The sequence below is a fragment of the Helianthus annuus genome, chromosome 3 (assembly GCF_002127325.2).
Source record: "Helianthus annuus cultivar XRQ/B chromosome 3, HanXRQr2.0-SUNRISE, whole genome shotgun sequence".
Classification (NCBI taxonomy): domain Eukaryota; kingdom Viridiplantae; phylum Streptophyta; class Magnoliopsida; order Asterales; family Asteraceae; genus Helianthus; species Helianthus annuus.
This window is the reverse complement of record NC_035435.2, coordinates 175,971,578-175,992,177: the sequence shown is the minus strand read 5'-3', so window position 1 is coordinate 175,992,177 and position 20,600 is coordinate 175,971,578. Positions and strand designations below refer to the sequence as shown.

General features: G+C 38.8%; 1 protein-coding gene across 1 annotated transcript; it reads right to left on the bottom strand.

The window, feature by feature from the left end:
- Positions 1-1,960: 1,960 nt before the first annotated feature.
- LOC110931075 (BEACH domain-containing protein C2) lies at positions 1,961-19,785 on the bottom strand. Its single transcript, XM_022174476.2, has 30 exons — positions 19,536-19,785; positions 16,551-19,127; positions 15,799-16,461; positions 15,497-15,631; positions 9,871-9,975; positions 9,676-9,789; positions 9,497-9,573; positions 9,261-9,342; positions 8,903-9,172; positions 8,230-8,828; positions 8,064-8,148; positions 7,793-7,987; positions 7,135-7,692; positions 6,920-7,063; positions 6,372-6,833; positions 6,188-6,306; positions 5,944-6,013; positions 5,763-5,846; positions 5,578-5,634; positions 5,397-5,465; positions 5,221-5,307; positions 5,025-5,141; positions 4,805-4,945; positions 4,483-4,676; positions 4,276-4,372; positions 4,036-4,149; positions 3,585-3,957; positions 2,746-3,494; positions 2,541-2,663; positions 1,961-2,460 (listed from the first exon to the last, which is right to left on the bottom strand). Exons 2-30 carry the CDS (start codon positions 19,050-19,052, stop codon positions 2,320-2,322), a joined length of 8,526 nt encoding a protein of 2,841 aa, XP_022030168.1. The 5' UTR covers positions 19,053-19,127; positions 19,536-19,785; the 3' UTR covers positions 1,961-2,319.
- Between the last annotated feature and the right edge of the window lie 815 nt (positions 19,786-20,600).

Below are 20,600 nucleotides of genomic sequence, written 5' to 3'. Positions count from 1 at the left end.
AGGGAAAATAGATTAAGAGTATTTACCTGAGCTTAGCTTTACAATGAAAGATATATAAGCACAGTTGTTAATCAAATCAACTAACACAAGTGCAAGTGCAATTTACTGGAGGCTCTAGTCTGGGATGGACGGAACAATGATCCGTTAGAATATTAGCGGGTCTTATTCAAGTCATATGACTTGGACTGGTTAACTTGTAATAAAATCGGTACGGTTCACTAGGTTAAGCGGAGACCGGATAGAATGTGGTTTATACCCTCACGAGTACTATGAGTCGTATAATACGGGTCAAACAATCATACATTTTGATTAGAACTGATTTGGAAAGGTTTTGACCCGATTCGGCTAACTTATATAAACTAGGCTATATAAGTCAACTGTACGCGCATAGGCGGCATCGGTTGATCGGATGGGTCTATGTCAAGTCTAATATGCCAAAATGTATTTAATACAATGTTATATCAGTTTCAATCTCAGATTACATGTTCATTACGTGTCAAAATCGTTCTATGCGTAAAAAGGGCATTTTTGTCAATATTTAGGCATATCACAAGAACTTGCATAGAAACCCGACAAACGATATGATCAAATGGTATAACCTCAGAGGTTTATTCCATACATTAATACATTAATATGATCATAATACAACTTCAAATCAATAGCTAACTTAATTTAAACGGGTCAGAATCGAAAGTCAAAGCAGAAGTCAAACTGTTTGACTTTCGGTTGCGAACCAAGCTTTAAGCAGGAAATGACGGGTTGAACATGATCTAACATGTCCTAATATGTTATACGAACTGATATTATGTTAAAAATCAAGGTTTCGATACTTAGAAGTTCATTTAACATAATTTACGAAAATCTGCGCATTGACTTTTATTTAATAAAACTTTGACCCGTCATTTGACCAACTTAACGTGATCTTCAGAAGGTGCCCTCATAGGGGATTCACACCTACATTATTACGATCATGTAGCCATGTTCGATTCGAACATTGGCTTGACCAATATGGTTATAACCGAAAGTCAAAGAAAAATTCAATTTGCTTGACTTTCGGCTAATATCTAGCCTATAAACGAAATAAGACTGAGGGAGAACACTTACAAGTGTTCAAAAAAGAGATTAAACTCTAGAGATGAGGCCTCTATAGATCAGAAGCACTCCAAGAAGATTAAGAGAATGAAAAGTGAAGGTGCAAGTTGTGAAGGTGCAAATTCACCTCTATTTATACTTGCATAAGAGTTATAGGATGATGCAAGTGTTCTCATAGTTCCCTGATGTTGGACTAGTGTCCATTGAGGTGGAGAAAGCAGGGAAAGTGTGGCATTTCACGAGTCAGCTGCATGCTACCAACTGCACCCCTTACGAACCGTACGAGGTGGTGGCTTACGGTCCGTAAGGACCTTAGCGTGCCCACAGTTTATTCAAATACCTTACGGTCCGTAAGGCACAAGCCTTGCGGTCCGTAAGGAACCATAAGAGACCAAAATGATTATAAATGCCTTACGGTCCGTAAGGCATATGCCTTGCGGTCCGCAAGGAACCTTCAGAAGCCAAAATTTGGCATTATGTAACAAATGATCCCTCCACATCCAAACTTCCACATTTTTACATATATAGTCTCTTTCGTCCAAATAATTTGCATATTTGAGAGTTGATTGGACACGTGTTACAATCTTAGCTTTAAAAATCGCTTTATTATAGACATGTTTAGCTCTTTGTGAAGCTCCCATCATGGCCGATAAACTGATAGTTACACTTATTATAGAAATCATTATCTAGTATCCAAAACTAACGAAAAATAAAACTTTGAAATGTTGAGGGGATGCTTTTACTTCATTATGCGTCCATTAGAGGAAAGACCAGAATATGTTTGAATTCAAAGTTGATCCGTGTTTAATAACATAGTTCTAGTAATCATATCTAAAACATGAGTTATTTGTAAAGAAACTATATGGTCTTAGCACAAAGACAGTCATTTTTTTTCATTTCTACAGGAGGGTGGGTACATGTAGTATCATATAAATCAGAGTAAAATGTAGAAGCACATTCATGATGGCATGCATCATTTTACAATATCAAAGTCAAAATTTGCATAATAACCATCTAGTGTTCATGTAATACTCTGCCGTTGATATTTACGAAGAAGAAGCCGAGAGAAATATGACACATGATGACAGCACCCGACGACGCTAACTCAAGAAACCTGCCAGCCACCTTAACTTGTGGTCAACTGTTGAAAATGTTGACTCTCCCTAGAATTTCATATCTTGAAACTTTTAGTTGATTAGGAAGTCAAAAGGCCTGTAGCTGCTGCTGCTAGTCATCGTCGCTGGAAACACTTGCTAAACTCCTCTTTGATCGACGCCTGCCCCTGGGCAACCCTATAAGTTTGCTTCCTGCTCGCCGGACCACCCTGGTGAATTTGACCTGAAAGACCCATGCATCAGTCGGGAACATCTGGCATCAAGTTTTTTATGCTCCAAATTAGGGCAAGATAAGAGGTTTTTTAATACTCAGAAAGGAGGAAGTTATCTTACAGCAGGATTTGTGTAGATTATTAATTGTTTCTCAGACGTTGACACCACTAAATTAGTGTTGTCCTTGTTCATCGCCACTGCTGTTATCACTTGCCCTTCTTCAACCCCCATCGTGTGAAACACCTATCAAAATCTCATCATATTCAGATATCAAAACACAGGTAACTTTCTACTTGTACATTTTCTAAAAAGCTAATGTATGTACCTTAAGAGTATGCAGATCAATGAGACAAACCGAAGGAGATTGAACATCCAATCTCTGGATTTCTTCACCCTCATTATTATTATTATTTAACTGCAACTCACAATCGTTTTCTGAACACGGATTTAATCCAACCAATAGACTCCACCCATCAAATGAAATCTCCATGCAGCTAATGCTACAAGATTTAGGAATATACGCACGAGCAATCAAAATCCCATTAAGAGAATAACTCGTCAGAGCATGAACTGAATTATTCCACAACACAACAACCCCATTTTTTGAAATCCTAACCATATCAGCCTTGACACCTTGAAGCTTTCTAAGCAACCGACCCCTACTCACTGAATGGACCAAAACGTCTGACAAATAAGAACACGAGGCAACAGCTCCAAGATCTGAATTCACACAACAATCGACTATTTCACCAAGATGACCACGGATCACCTGAATTGGGCCCTCAATACGCCTCCTGTGGGTTTTATCTATGAAACAACTCGCAGCGGTTGTAGCACTAACTGAAGTTGGTGTGACTGTGCCAATGGGTGGTTCTGTCATGCTGCCTGACCGGAATCTTGGCGACCGGTGTATTCTCCAGACTAGAACTGTTGTGTCTCGAGACCCACTCACGAGATACTTGCCATCGGGTGATAGAGATAAACAAGTTACAGGTGCGCAATGTCCTTTTGCTATTTCCAATGTTTTTGCGCCATCAGGTGATACCAATCTGATACTGTTGTCCACGTGTCCACCTAGTACGATACCGAAAAGATCAAAGTGAGTGTTATACTTATGGTTAAATGAACAGCACTAGATAATAATGAAAAAGGGAAATTGGATACCTGTAATAACTTCATTGTTATATGTGATGGATACCAATGAAGAGGTGTTAAGTCCTGAAGCTGCATAGGCATGAGCTTGAGGATATGTAAATCCCTCTGACTTGGACCCGCTTTTTCCTCTAAAGAAACGCATAAAGCCTCCACCACCTCTTGAGTTTATATTATTTATTCCAGGTTGAAACACAAATGGCATTCCGTGTCCATCGGGTGTGTTTGGGTGCCATTTGTGTAAGGCTATCTTCACTGATGGAGCATTTGTATCCACGATTACAAGAGCATTTGAAGTTGCATGAATGGCAGATGCAGGTAAATTGCACCGATCAGCAGATGGTACATGATATTCTTTCACTTCTTGAGGATTCCGAAAAATGGTCTGGTATTTCACATAAGTCATAATAATCAATTTAAAAGCACACATCTAGTAACTCTCTTTAGCTGAATAAAGAGTTACCTGCATATGAAGAACTTTTGAAATTGGCATCTTGCTAATATGAGGGACTGTCAAAAGACGTGATGGTGTTTGTCCAAAGTAAGCAACTTGATCTTCAACCGCGCGCCGCTGGACCTTTTCACGGTTTTTATTAAAAATAATAATAATAATAAGAAAAAGGACATTTAAATCCAATAACCTTAAAAAAATATCAAACAATATCCCATAAGATTCCAACTTATAACATAATGACTAGCTTACTGGATCCTGGATCTTGTCTATATCAACAGCCCCTTCATAAGTGACATAAAAAAAGACATTGTTTGCTGAAATAGCGTCTTTCCCTTGTTGCTTGTACCTAAATATACATCATATCAAAAATGGGCTTTCTTCTAGATGGGAAGATGTTAAGCTATATATTAGAGGCGGCGATATTTAGGCCAATTTACTTATTTATGGAAAGCGCACCCAAATATGAGATCAATCCACTCATGCAAATGTGCAGATACATATTCACTCTCAAGAGCCATTTGATGCTTATGCATGAAATCAACAGGGTTTTCAGCCCAGGGAGGAAGCCTGACAGAATCTCCTAGTTTATCTCCAAAGTCAATTGAATTCTCATTTGTCAAAATCTCTGGAAGGTAAAACATCTCAGGTACCTTCAATATAAAACAGTCACTATGATAACAATAATATTAATAATAATAATAAAGTAGTAAGTAATAACAATGATAATGATAATAACAATCTGATTGTAGAAACAAAAAATACATTAAATATCTTGTACCAGTTCCTTTACATCATTCGTATCCTCCAGAACTCCATTCCAAGTAGCACCAATATCTGAAAACATTCGGTCAAACTTGCCACCTTGTAATCTAACAGAAAGGGTAGTAAATGGTTCGACTCGCATCAGATAATACAACACCTATCACATTTTAAAGATTTTGTTGACAACATTTCTTGTAATAATACGACACCATGAGAAAATGATTGGAAAAACATACTGTCGCAGCAGTTGAGTAATGTGAATCATAATGGTACTTGGGTATCACAGGATCATTAAAGCTTGAATATTTTTCATGGATATTTTTTAACCGATCCTCATTTAATGCTCCAATAGGCTGCATAAATCCAAATGTTAAATTTAGTAAGTTATATGGTACAAGTTAGAAAGGAAAGTAATTCCTTTTATTTAGTGACCTTTGAAAGATCCCGATAAGATGAGGGATTGGAAAGATCCAAATAAGATGATTTGTAATCTGAAAGAACCCATGGGAAAATGGGATACTGCAACGAAATTTTAAGTAATTAGCTTAATTCATGCATTTTTATCACAGAATGACATTACTAATTACAGATATATCCTACTAGTCCACCTGGGTAATGTCATTATAACTACGCCCAGCCAGTGTATTGAGCTGCATTAAATACTCAAAGTTGCTTATCTGTAATACAAATAGTTAGCAACATTTGTTACTCCAATTCAAGATATAACACGGTGCATATAACTTTATAATATATGATGAATAGCGTTCCATATTTTATTTTCTTTGGTACCTCCCAGCGTGACCAGCGTTCCATAAGTTGAGCCCGTTTAAGAAGCTGATCAGGTCTCTAAGACAAAGGTAAAAGCATTATGGCATAATTAAAAAATAAATAGATAAATAAAGAGAGACCCCTTGTTTCTATTTGTTTTACATGTTTAACCCATTTAAAAAATACACTTCAGGTTAGAAAAAAACCTGAGTCGTCAAGTAAATACTGTTCAAACGCGGAGGACGTGCATGGATAATAGCTCGATATGCACTCATTCTAGCCTCAGCATTCTGGAAAAAGGTCAACAAAACAATTGACTTACAAGCTAAAACTCAAGGTTTCAGTTTAAGTTATCACATAATATAGTTACAGAAAAAAAAAGATTACCCCAAAATCAAAAAAGAAGTTTGACCGGTCAAGCATAAATAATTCCAGAGCACTTCTCCGTAAGAGATATCTGTAACAACAGTACAACTGTGATCCTAGTTGGAAAATTGAAATTTAAAGGTAACAAAATAGCCAAAGAGTAATATTTACAAATAAAAAAAATTATCATTAAAAATTAAATCAGATGCCCGTATCTAACCCGAGTGAGTTAACTTGAAAATGAACTTATTAATAATAATCTGACCTCCTACTGTGTATTTGATGAAGAGAAGCCATCAACCAGCTCCGGTCCTTATCTTCAACTTTATCTTCAACTTTTTTCTCAGATTTATCAACAAGAAAATTAATTCTTCTAGTTGTTATCTGAGCAATAAAAATATGTTTAGGATACTTGAGATAATTTTACATATCAAGTGAAAGAAGATTACCTGAAATTTTCCATGTCGAACTTTGAGTGGGCGGACAATTGATGCAGGAAGCTCAGCAATTATAATTTCACAATGTTCAGTGGGAATGTTGGCATGAGCGGCTGCTGATGGGCTCTGAGCAAGATCTTGATAATTTGAAACTTGAGGTTCAGTAGAGTCCATTGGGACCTGTAACTGTTGTTCGGCAGTTACAGATGCTCTTGTTTGGATATCTTCATATAGCCACATATCATCTGTGTTAATCTCCATGTTAATAACTGAATTTCGTTCCTCATCCTCAGTTGTTACTTCTGTTGACAGAGATTTTAGAGCCAAAATCGAGTTTTCCTTATCACGCTCGAGCTGCTTAGGATCGTGGCCAATTGCAGCAGCTGCACCAGAATGATCTGTGCCCTTAAAGTCCCTCCTTAAACATATATGCATTCTTGAACCACTTTCCATGTAGTCTATTTTCCAGAAAACCTATGCAATCGAAAAGGACCTTCAGTTTTTCTAAAATTTCTCAACTAAAAATGTATGAGACTAAAAAAAAACATGATAGAGCATACTCGTTTAGGATTGCAAAGATTTTTACTCAATAATCCAAAAAGATTGTCGGTCTCAATCAAATAATGTATGAGTTTACGCCACACACGTCTGCCGGTACATGTACGAAGCCGAGCAATAAAATTTACTCGAGCACGTCTATCAACCTAAAAAATATAAAATCAAATTTTAGCCTTCATTAAAGTTATTTTATATAAAAAAAGAATACGAGAGCCACCTCTGATCGTTGCATGTTTCTAGCAAAAGCTAAACTTCCAACAAGAAGGGCGACAAATTTATATGATAATGCATTAAAATCTTTGCCGTAAACGGATTGTGTATCAACTGACTGCAAGCATTCCATCCAGGCAGTTGCCATTGCTTCAGAAACATTCCACCTCATGACACGTTCCATGTCACTTTTACTCCGCCTCTGTGCAGAAGTGGCCATAGCCACAGCACTCAAACCTCTTCCAGAGCCAATTTTTGCATTTCTTTCAAGATCACGAGCAGCAGCTAAAGCTGCTGCACGTGCAGTCGCTTTGTCTTTTAAAGGAACAGCTGATTTCTTGGATGCTCCTCCCAAGGGCTCTTGAAAGCTTGAAAATGTATGAAGTTTTGCTGATTTTCTCTCCAGTAAGGTAGATGAATCACGCTTTAGATGCATGTTTACAATGGGTGCAGGGGCAGCAGTTTCACCACCAGCAGCACCTGCAGCAATCATGGCCAGTGCCATTGCAGCAGGTGGTGATGCAAAAGCAGCTGCCCACCCCGGAGTGATCAGAGCAACAGCACTCTAGTCACACCAATTGCATGTATGTGTCAGATGTAACTGTTTCATATTATAACGTCTACAACTAAAGTAGTAAGTAATAAATGAAGAATAGCAGCAAAACCTCTAGAGTTGTTGACTCAGGATCTAGGGCCGGGTCCTTGACGGCAAGTGGATTTAGTCCATCTGGAGGAGAAAGTTCATAAATTTTGGCCAAAAGAGGGCCCCACCTCTGTAATACTTCCACAAGTGGTGGGACAACCGCCTCTAGATACTGTTTCCTTAAGGGGACTCTGTTCTGGCTGATAGCATGCCATACCTGTGCGTGCACATACCAACCGCATATTAAGGGTTTTACCTAATAATATATATAGTCCAGCAGAGCAGAAACGAACCTCAGAATATAAAACACATGATGTCACCAATACTCTCTGTCTCTTTGACTCAGAAACTGGCCCATGCAAGATGGGATCAAGCACACTGTTCATCACACATGAGAGTAAATTTCACATGCTTTCAATAGTGTAAAATTATTTTTTAAAAACTGAGGGGTATCTATACCTCCGTAACAATGCTGAACTGGGACGCAATGCTCGAGGACTGCTTCTTAAGGATGATGTGGCACTTCCATGTTCTCCATGTAATCTTTCAGACAACACATCATCAACACCAATATTTTCACCATCCTCACCGTCATCATCTTCCCTCAAAGAAAGGAGTGTCATACGAAGCATGCAAAAAAACGGTTGATCACTATCCAACAAATGATAAACAGCTGTCAACCCACCAAACCCTGTACCCGAACCGCCACCCGTACCGAGCCCATCAACTTCGTCTAACAACAAAGCTTGTAACATGGAGACACATTTCTTAACTAACGGAATTTCAACCCAATTACCATTTGAATCTTTTTCTAAACAAGATTTCCATGAGTCCCAGCCACTGCCACCACCCCCGAAGTCTATGTTTAAAGGTTGACCAACCCCATACCATAATCGGCTTCTGTATTTCCATCCTTGGGCTAAATCTGCCACACAACTTCCATATGACACAAAAGCACACGAAACTGAGTCATACGGTTCAGCCGCTGCTGCAGCTGTAAGGCGTTCCATTGTGGATGCTGAGATTTCCCCTTTATCATCAGTCATTGAAGCAAGAACCTGATGAGAATTAACAGCACAAATTTAGCACTCATATATGGGGTAAAAAGGAGAAGGGAAACTTGAATGCGTACTTCAAAAGGAAGTCCTTGAGAGTCCTTAGAGGGACTCATAACGACAGGCAGGACAGCTGAAAGTGGAGAAATAGAACCCGGTTGAATACGGGTGGAGCTAAATATTCTATTTTGGAGGCGAAAATGATCTTCAACAAGCATTAACATAACAATTGCATTATCTACCAAAGCCTCTGACAACTGGGCAGCGTTTTCTACTTCTGCAATAGAAACCTCAGCCGGTAATCCATATGATCCCACACCAGCCGATGCTGCAGCAATAACTTGAGTCTATACCCAACCAAACAAAGTATTTCAAAAACAAAATGGGAGAGGAAAATAATAATAAGAAAAACAAACGTTAAAAAGATGTAATCACCTGGACCCGCAGCTCTCTGGCGATGAAATCCAGCAACTCGCCCAAAAGCCTTCTCTTAAAGACTGACAGTAATTTCTCATGTCTACCAAATACAAGAAAATTAAATAGTTAATAGAAGATTGACAAGACATTATTAATTTTTCCCAAATCTTACTGTTCTTTTTGTTTTTTGGACATGACTAGTGTTGACTGATTTGTGTTATAGATCATAAAACAAATGATGGTCGTGGTGATACCTAGCCCGTTTGTCTCTTGTGGTGGATCCGCGTGCCATTGTAAGCCATTCTGCACAATGAATTGTAGCTTCAATATCCTGTCAAGGGAAAGTATGACCACCAAACGATATAAATGAAATTTTGAACGCTTTAAGAATGCAGTATTAGTGAATTGCATGCCTAGAAGAAATATTATTAACCTTCCATCCATCCTTCTCACGCATGGAGTGCTCTAGCATGATGATGAGGAAACTATGTATAAGGTCTTCAACATCTTTTATGCTTGAAGACGTTGAACCATTTGTCTCCGCCATCTGTTGTTGGACCATTCTAAAACATTTTAAATCATGTACAAAACCAATTAATTTAAGACAAGGGGGTAATCGTAGTGTGACCTCGTGATTAGATATAAGAATTTCCAAGAGCCACTCGGGCCATTCCTCCATATTAGTCAGACTGCTTCTGTTTTCTGTATGACTACAAGCCAAAATCAGAAGATCCTGAAATCAAAAACAAAAGCAAATCTATAATACCTTATTAAGAGAACTAGGTTTTCTACCCTTTTCGTAAATTGCCACATGTCATACCAAAAGTCTCAAGAACATTTACAACTTTCTTCCCTTTCTACCCTCATGCCTACCATCTTCAACGCAGGATAGGAAAGAAAGCTGCTTACGTACGTGATAACGCTCAATTTAGAGAGAGAATCTAGAGAGAGAGAGAATTCCCAAAATCAAGCTAACCCTAGGCGGGAGAGCCCTAACTGAATATAACGACTACTAACAACCGTTATTACAGATTTACAACATCAGTCCCTCAACTATTCTATCTTTACAATTACAACCCTAAACTTGTAACTAACTATTGTAACTAACTATGCTAAACTTGTAACTAACTATTGTAACTAACTATGCTATATATCAATACCCCTCCCATATGAAAAATCCTTGTCCACAAGGACACCAAGCCCATTCATCACAACTGGAAAGCTGGAAATCGGAGCTGAAAATCATGCTTGATCTCCCACGTTGCATCCGCCAATGTTTGACCCACCCACTGCACCAAAACTTGTGACACTGCCTTGTTGCCCATTCTGATCACTCGTTGATCCAAAACCTTAGCAGGCTGAAGGGTAAATCTGGGAACTTGAGGAATAGGTGTCACTTGTACTGGAGGACCACTAGCAGCCTTCAACAAAGAAACGTGAAACACAGGATGCAGCTGGGATTCAGGTGGCAAATCCAATTTGTAAGCAACCTCGCCTATTTTTCCCACAACTAAAAACGGTCCATAATACTTCGGAGAGAACTTATTGTACCCAGCTCCCCTTAAAGACGTCTGTATGTATGGCCTTAACTTCAGATACACCCAAGACCCCTCCTGAAACTGTCTATCCGTTCTATGTTTATTAGCTTGTTGTCTGAGTCTGTTTTGTGCCATAGCCAATGTACTCCTCAAAATTTTAATTGCTTCTTCTCGTGAACACATTTCCTCATCTAAACTGGCCACCTTAGTATCTCGATGCACATAAGGCACATGAATAGGAGGAGGAATCCCATACAGAGCTTGAAAAGGTGTGGTCTTGATTGAAGTATGATAATTGGTGTTATACCACCATTCAGCCAACGATAACCAGTTTGCCCATGAATCAGCATAATGCAAAACCATACACCGGATGTAAGTCTCCAAACACCTATTAACCACCTCTGTTTGCCCATCAGTTTGTGGGTGATATGCAGTGGACATTTGGACAGCAATACCTTGTAGTCTAGTGAACTCTTGCCAAAAATTGCTGAGAAATATGGAGTCTCGATCCGATACAATAGTAGTAGGCCACCCATGAAGTTTATAAACATTGTCAATAAAAGCTTTGGCCACTGAACTTGCAGAAATTGGCTGTGTCATACTCACAAAGTGAGCATATTTCGTAAGTCTATCAACAACCACAAAGATCACATTTTTACCTTTGGACTTAGGTAATCCTGTGATGAAGTCCATACTAATGTCAGAAAAAATGCAAGTAGGAATAGGCAGAGGTTGAATTAGCCCAGGAGAAGCTACTGTCTCATATTTAGCCTGTTGACATACACTGCAGGCTCTAACCCATTCCCTAACTGCCTTAGATTGCCCTTTCCAATAAAAGAAGCCTTTCAATCGCTGAAGTGTAGCATGATACCCTGAATGACCACCCACAGTGGAATCATGACAATGTACTATGATATCTTTCCTTAATTGAACATCATTTCCAACCACCAATTTACCCTTCCTCTTTAATAAGCCTTGGTCCCAACTGAAATGTCCCATTTGTACCCCTTGTTGGAGTTTAGCAATAGTGTCTTTCAAGACAACATCACTTTCCCATGAAGACTTAATTCGACCCATCAATAATGGCTCAAAAGAAGAAATAGAAAGAGCATATAAGGAAGAACCTTGAACCCTTGACAAAGCATCAGCAGCCACATTTTCTACTCCTTTTTTATACTGTATTTCAAAGTCATAATGCATCAGTTTGATCATCCAAGAATGCTGAAGAGGAGTTGTAATCTTCTGATCAATCAAATACTTGAGACTTCTTTGATCAGTCTTAATGATGAAATGATTCGAGATCAAGTAATAATGCCATTGCTTGACTGCAAACAGAATGGCCAATAACTCCTTATCATATACAGACAAAGCTTGCTGTTTAGGAGATAGTGATTTGCTGATAAATGCTAATGGATGGTGGTTCTGCATTAAAACTGCCCCAATACCCTTCGAAGAAGCATCCGTTTCTACAATAAAGGGCTGATGTAAGTCAGGCAAAGCTAAGACTGGAGCATTACTCAAAGCAAATTTCAGCTGATCAAAAGAAGACTGAGCTGCCTCAGACCAAAGAAAAGAATCCTTTCTCAACAAATCAGTCAAGGGCTTTGCTATGACCCCATAAGAACATATAAACCTTCGATAGTAACCTGTTAAGCCCAAAAACCCTCTTAATTGTTTAACATTGGTAGGAATAGGCCACTGAGATACAGATTCTATCTTTGATGGGTCAGTGGACACCCCTGCAGCAGTGATAACATGGCCCAGATATTCAACCTTCGTACCCCCAAAACTGCACTTTGATTTCTTCGCAAACAATTGGTGATTCCTTAAAGTGCTCAAGACCTGATTCAAATGAGTAACATGTTGCTCCATAGTCTTACTGTAGACTAGAATGTCATCGAAGAAAACCAACACAAATTTCCTCAAAAAATCTTTAAAAGTCTGGTTCATTAATGCCTGGAAGGTAGCTGGAGCATTGGTTAGCCCGAAGGGCATAACCAAAAATTCGAACAGGCCTTGATGAGTTCGAAAAGCTGTCTTATGAATATCAGGCTCAAACATTCGGACCTGATGATAGCCAGATCTCAAATCCAGCTTTGAAAAGACTGTTGCCCCCCCTAACTCCTCTAACAGTTCATCAATTAATGGGATAGGAAACCTGTTCTTTATGGTGGCCTCATTTAACTGCCTGTAATCTACACACATCCTCCATGTACCATCCTTCTTCTTAACTAAGACCACAGGTGCTGCAAATGAACTCTTGCTGCTCCTTATCACCCCACTGTCCAGCAATTCCTGTGTCATCTTCTCTATTACATCCTTTTGCAAAGCTTGATATCGATAAGATCTCAGGTTGATTGGCTTTCCTTCATTGACCAGTGTAATCTGATGGTCACATGATCTTTGAGGTGGTAAAGACTTTGGTATTTGAAAAACATCATCATACTCCCTTATGACCGCTTGTAAGTTCTCATCACCCACTGTCTCAGACACATTGGATCCAAATGATGGTTGGCCTTCCATTTGAGATAGTTGTAATGCAAAGACTTGTGACTGTACTACCCCTGTTAGGCTGTTCAACATAGTAGCCATTCTATCACTTGAACACACCTTCACTTTGTTATTTTCAGTCCCTTTTAACACATATTCCTTCTCATCAACCTTAAACTTCATGGTAAGATCAGTGAAGTTCCAAACTATATCTCCCAAGGTTGCCAACCACTGAACTCCCAGCACCATATCATAATTTTCTAAGGGCAGAACTAAGACATCAGCTACAAACCATACCCCTTGCATCATCCATTTAAAATCTTTACATTTCAGCCCACATTCTAATTGATTACCATTAGCTACAGTCACTTTCATAGGCTTAACTTTTTGTAACTTGCACTTTAACTTGGTTATCAACTTAATGTCAATGAAGTTATGAGTTGACCCCGAGTCTGTTAAGATCAATAACTTCCTGGTACCCCTAGATCCAGTTATTTTCATTGTTGAAAATGAGGGAATACCTGTAATGGCATGCAAAGAAATATGAGGATTGTCTTCAATACATTCTTCTTCCTCAACCATTTCTTCTTCTTCCAAATCATCAGTCAACTCCAAATTGAACAATTGTTTGTTTCTGCAATTGTGGCTTGGTGTGAATTTTTCATTACACCAAAAACATTCACCCTTTTCTCTCTTTTCTGCCATCTCTTTGGTAGTCAATCTTCTAGTTGTTTTGGCTGGCAATTGATTTCCAGGCTTTGGACTAGGAAGCAATGGTAATGCATTGGCATTCATTGCAGAAGGTGGTTTAAGTTGTGGATTAAAAGATTTGTATGGGACATTTGAACTGCTAGAAGCAAATCGTTTGTTATGCAGATTCCCAAACAGAACATGGTGTAAATTTTCTTGCTGTTTAGAAATAGCATATGCTTCCCTCAAGTCTTTTGGCTTAAAAGCTTTGACCAAACACCTTATTTCCATCTTCAGCCCCCCCACAAATAGACTCACAGCATGATCTTGAGGTATTGATACCTTGTTTAGTAATGCATCAAAGGAGTCACAGTAATCTTGAAGGCTGCCCGTTTGATGCAGATTCTTCAATTCCTCTATAGGATCTTCCAAAAGATCCATCGAAAACCTAGCAATTGCTGATCTTCTATACTCATCCCAAGTGATTGTGTCAATTGTTAAATTGTTACTCTTCAAGTAACCTTGGTGCCATTGTAAGGCCTTCCCTTCAAGATTCACCACCGCATACCTCATCTTCAAATTCTCAGGTGTATGATCCACTTCGAAGAAATGATTGCATTTGTAAACCCAACCTTCAACATCTTCCCCATTAAACTTAGGGAAATCCAGCTTACCCAACCTTGCTAATCTTGCTTCTTGGCCTCCACCATTAACAACCAAACCTCTATTGCTCTCTATTGCAGTCAATTTGTCTATTATTGACTGGATTTGCAACTGAATTTGTACCACTGCTACCTTATTTTCTTCCGTACCTGTAGCCACAGTCTGCATATTCTCGCTGATCAATTGGGAATTTGCTTGAAGATCTTGCACAATAATCTCCATTTTTCCAATCGCCAACTGACTATCTTTCAACTGTTTCTCCATTTCCTGTTGTCGAGTATTCGCCATTAGCAGAGTATTACCGGAAATTGAAATCGGAACAATCGATTTCGTCGAATCAGAAACGAACCGGACCCAAGTGAAGGTGAATCAATCGATACAATGATCGATTCACAGAGATGAATTGAACGGATGTGATGAACAGGTCACCGGAGCTTGATCGGAACAAGCTCTGATACCAATGATAACGCTCAATTTAGAGAGAGAATCTAGAGAGAGAGAGAATTCCCAAAATCAAGCTAACCCTAGGCGGGAGAGCCCTAACTGAATATAACGACTACTAACAACCGTTATTACAGATTTACAACATCAGTCCCTCAACTATTCTATCTTTACAATTACAACCCTAAACTTGTAACTAACTATTGTAACTAACTATGCTAAACTTGTAACTAACTATTGTAACTAACTATGCTATATATCAGTACGCCATTTAACAATCTGAGATTTCATGTTTTATTCTTCATCCATATTTTGTTTCGATTTTATGGTTATTCGATGACTAAGAATATGAATTAAGAAAGAAGCTGATAGAATTGGTATGGAAATAATAAGGTATGAAACACAAAGTTTTTTATATTTATTAAGTGGTACCTGTAGAGCTCGAGTTTGAAAAGTCTTTGTTGAATATGGTAGTGAACGCAATAGAACCAACAAGAGCTCTAAATGCTCAAATCGATGTTGCGAATCATAAAAATTCACTTCCTCATCCCTTGCTGATGCTTTTAACTGAAAAGTGGAAATATAAATCATATTTTAATACAAATGAGACTAGTCATCACATGCTTAATGATGGACGTGTAACTAGACAACCAATGCCTACAATAAGCAACCCGACATGTTTCAAATCGTACAAAAATACCACCCAACCCACCCATTTAGGATATACAACATACCGAGGCACTCAATAAAGACATGTAGACATTCCCGGTCATGAGCCGGTTTGGTGCTGCTTGCAGAGTCTTTTGCAGAGCAAAATGTACAAGTGAAACCTTATCATCAAGCATACTACCCGTACCCTCAAGCAAACCATGAAGATTACCCGTAAGATCAGATGGAGCATGAGACCCGAATTTTAGATGACCCGCACCAACTAAAGCCCCGAAAAGCCCAATAATCGCCACAACAATTCCATCACTTTTATCAATATTATACACATTCTTCCTTGCATTTTCAGCACTAATCGAAAACCTTATGCCACCCAAGTTTTTGATAAATAAGCTCTCGGAAGCCGACAATCTGCTTCCTATACTAGATGCCATGCAAGAAAGGACACTATTACGGTTATGAGGATCATAAGACGAAAATTCACTTCCATTTAAGGATACCGCATCATCGCTATTGTAATTTTCGGGCCAACCTTCAGATTTATATCCTGAGACTGATAAGTTATCATCATCGTATTCAGGTGCATCGTGATCACCGGCTTTTGCTTCACGTTGCAATAGGACTAAAAGTGTTTCTATACCTCCACATGATACGAAGGCCTCTGCAAAAGTCTCAGCTCTAGAATTTGGCTGTGCCACCAGTCTATGTATTAGGTGCAATGCCCTTGCAACCTGGATGAATATATTTATATGTAAATAATTATTAAGTTATTATGTCATTCGAATAAATAACGGATGGATGGTATGATGATACTACGTACCTGATTTGGTTGTGGACAATCAACCAAGAATCCAAGCAAACAGCGAATATCATTCACTGCCATTGGAGGTGGAGCCATCCCCATAAGAAATTCAATAAGCGACATAAGCTCATCAACCAAAGCATTGACTTCCCCAATGGGGCGTGGGCCCCCATCAATAGAAAACGTATTCATAGAATCTTTTTCATGAATAGTCCAATAACATCTCCTGCAGCCATCAAGAAGTGCTTGTATAGCTTTTGCATCACGCATTACCGACAATTCAGTCGCAGCCACATCTGCTAAAGAAGATAAAAGCTTCTTTTGTATCCCATAGCTACATAAGCTCCAAATCTTCAAATCCAACAACAACGTACTAAAAAGTTGCATCTTTAGTGTCACATTGTTCTTCTGGGATTGACATAAACTTACCACGGCTGCAACTATTTCTTCATCTGATACTGTATGTTTTGCGGCATCGAGTGAAGATAAAGTTTTTAAAAGATATGTTAATATTTTTGATAAAACCTCAGGCCCACGTGTTCTGCATAATTCGTTGCTGTTTCCAAGGTGTTGGATTGCTTGTGATATGATTCTCAATACGGGTGCAGCGAGAGCTGTCGTGGCTAAACATGATTTAAGGTTTCCTTTTTGAGGTTCTAATGTATCATTATCAACTTTGCTTACTACAAACGGAAGTAAAGACATTGGGCCTCCATATGCTAGGGCCCACAAAGCATCCGTTGGCCGCATTCGAGTAGTTACAGCTATGTGCCCAAGTACTTCAGCGGATCTTTGAAGCAACCCTGAAGGCCCAGAAGGGGAAGCATCTGGACAGTGACGGCCAGTTAGTAAACTAGGATGATATAGAAGGTGAAGGTATCCTGCAATATCTGCATCCAAACGAGCACTTTCCTCTTCAATACTTGCAATATGGGCATCAGTCGACAACCACATCAATCCTGCAGCATTCCCAAATGAAGGAATTGAATCAGGTCCCCTGGAAGCCAACCTCCTAATCATATCCGGCCCAATAGGCTCTTTGAAAATATATATTGGGCCCATCTCAGCAAACAATGGGACATGTCGGGAATCTTGATGCAAACAAGCCATTGTTGGTGGTGCATTAGTCCCAATGCAGAAAAACGAAAGGGGTTTAGTAATACGAGGCAAATCAAGCGAACGGCTTTCATGTAATTTCCCATCAATATATAATCTTATTTCACCATCCAGCGTGTGCTCCAGCGCAATAAAATACCAACACTGTGACTTAAAAGCATGAGTAAAATACACCGGAACTTTTGGGCCTTTTCCACTACCACTTTCAACCACCAAAGATTGAGCATGAAAATACGCCTCGATACCTTGATTATCAGAAGATATAAAACTGAAAATACAAGGTAAATTCCTTGCGCCTTCATCTATACCTTGATTAGATTCAGCTTCTGGTGCACCAAATGACTCAATAAGCATCCATGTAGCAAATGCATAGCCCTTTGGGAATGGCCAACGGCCCTCTCCTGGGCCAAGTAAACCTGAGCTTTCACCATCAAACTCAAAAGAAGCTTGTGGGCCCCGTGACTCCTTGCCACTTAACGCCTTTTCTAAAGAGACCATCAACCGTGGACCCCACGGAGTTTTAATCATGCTTTTAACCAACCGAAACCACGTACTGAGATCTGCTACAGTAACCGAATGACCCGCTAAATATTGTAAACACGAGCACAATGGTGAACCGTTCCATTTCAATTGCTTTGATGAACCTACGTCATCAAGAAATATCTTTTCAGCCGTTTGCAAAAGAACCCGTGTTAGACCCGCTGAACAACACATGGCCCGGTTTCTTGTACACGCCCGTAAAATGGTCCGTAATCCACGAACCATTCGGGTCCTGGGGGACATGAACCCAACACTATCGGTTAACCACGGAAGCCATGGAAGAAGTTCACCTGAAATGATGGCGGCTTGGGTATTTTTCATAACTGTAGGTATAGTGTTACTATCGTCTTCTTCTTCAAAAGATTCAACTCCCCCCATTGTTGTAAGAAGCGTATCAACTAACAAATCAGCAATATTCTCTGCATCAACTCCATCTACGAAATTCTCTGCACCACTCACAATATTCTTCATAGTGTCCATGCTTTCAGACTGGCCCATAATTGCAGAATCCACTAGACGCAAGATTTCTGCGTTCATATCTTCTTGGGAGACGGGTTTTGGTTTGGGTCTTGGTGAGGAAGTAAAGAAAGATGATTGTTGGGTGAAAAAAGGGGAGCGGGGGTGCTCTAAGATACGAGGACTATAATTTGAAGGATCAAAGTCCAATGTACCATTATTAAACTGATATATGTTGTTACTCTGATCACCATATGGGCTCATTAAATCATCCAAATCTTTGTCCCTATCCAAACAGGCCTGCTCCAACATTGCATCAACATCCTTAATCCCAATATTCACCTTTTTAAGACTACCCTTGTTAACACGGTTGGAACTGGATGCTAATTCATCTTTTTCAACATCCATGATGTCGTCAATTCTGTTCTGTTAGTTATTAAGCAACAAATCTTTATTCTTTATACATAGATAGTCAGTCACCACCTGAGACGGATCAATGAACAACCAATTAGTTAAATGACGAGATTAAGACGTGATACCAAGTATAAAAATGAAATAAGTAGAAGCAAAAGTAGGTTATATTGACTTTCAAGAATCACATCCAATCCATAATTAAATAACAACAACAGGTGAGATGAGGTGAATAAATAAAGATATGAATTAAAACAGCAAGTTAAGCTCACTCAAGCAACAATAATGATGATAAATATAAACAAAGTGCTTGGAAATTGGAACAACAACATATCCAAAAGGGGAAGATAGATGGATGATACATTGTAATTGATTACAAACCCTAATTAAAGAATTTGAATGATTGATTTCAAAAGGAGGAGGCGTAATTAATTCCAAGAAACATAAAATCAGGGTTAAAAATGTTGTTGTTGTTGTTACCTTGTAGACAAATTAGAACATAACCACCTAAAATGATTTCTTGGATCCATCCATCCATCCATAGGATGTGTAATCTTGAATTTTGGTGGGGTGGGTTTTTGGATAAAATCAAAATCCCAGTTGATGAAATCGAGAGGAGGAAGGATGAATCTGAATTTTGTTGAGGTCCATGCTAACGTCAAAATTTTCGTTTCAACGGTTTGTCGTTAAATTTTTCATTCATTAACCAACTTTTCATGCGCATGCTCCTGCTCCCTCCCAATTCTTCTAAATCTAATTTACTTTTTATATATCTTTACGCACCGTTTCCTAGTTTTATTAAATATTTTAACCAACCTAATTTTGAACTTTGTGAAACTTCTAAGTAAAATATATATAAGTTTGTTTAAAAAATTTATAATTAATTTCATTTGGTTAATAATATAATAGTTATTTTCAATTAAAAAAATTAGTATCCATAATTAAGACTGCCTCCAATGCTTCAAGTAAGGGGATGTATTTACTGATGTGGAGGCAGCATGTGGGAAGAATGCAAATATGCAATGCAGTGGGTGATGAAGGGGAAGACTTGTAGGTGGGGAAGTGCAACCAAATGCAAGAGAATGGTGGGCCCATGTGAGAGAGGTGATGTGGAAGAGAGAGGATGCATGTGAGAAGGATGGGTTGGAGTTAAAAAGAGGAGAGAGAGTGCATATGAGAAAATGGGTAAAAAACTGATATGGCAGTGATGACTAGGATGCATGTAGTAAATGCAGGTTGTTGCATTGAAGACAGTCTAAATAGGAGAGAGATGGAAAAACAAAAAAGTAGATATCTCCAATGGATATACCTCCATTGGTTTTCTTATATTATATATAGTACATATAGATATAGATTTTGTTCTAGTGGATTTCTTGTTTTGAATTGCCCGTGATGTCACACGACAAAGGTAAAATAATAATTCTTGATTTTACCTTCTCGATATATAGTTTGTATTTGGTGCCCTAATTCTTATAGTTTATACTTTAGGTTTTATGTGTAGTTTGTGGTGGTCGGAGGTGGATGAAAATGGTGGTTATGCGGTAA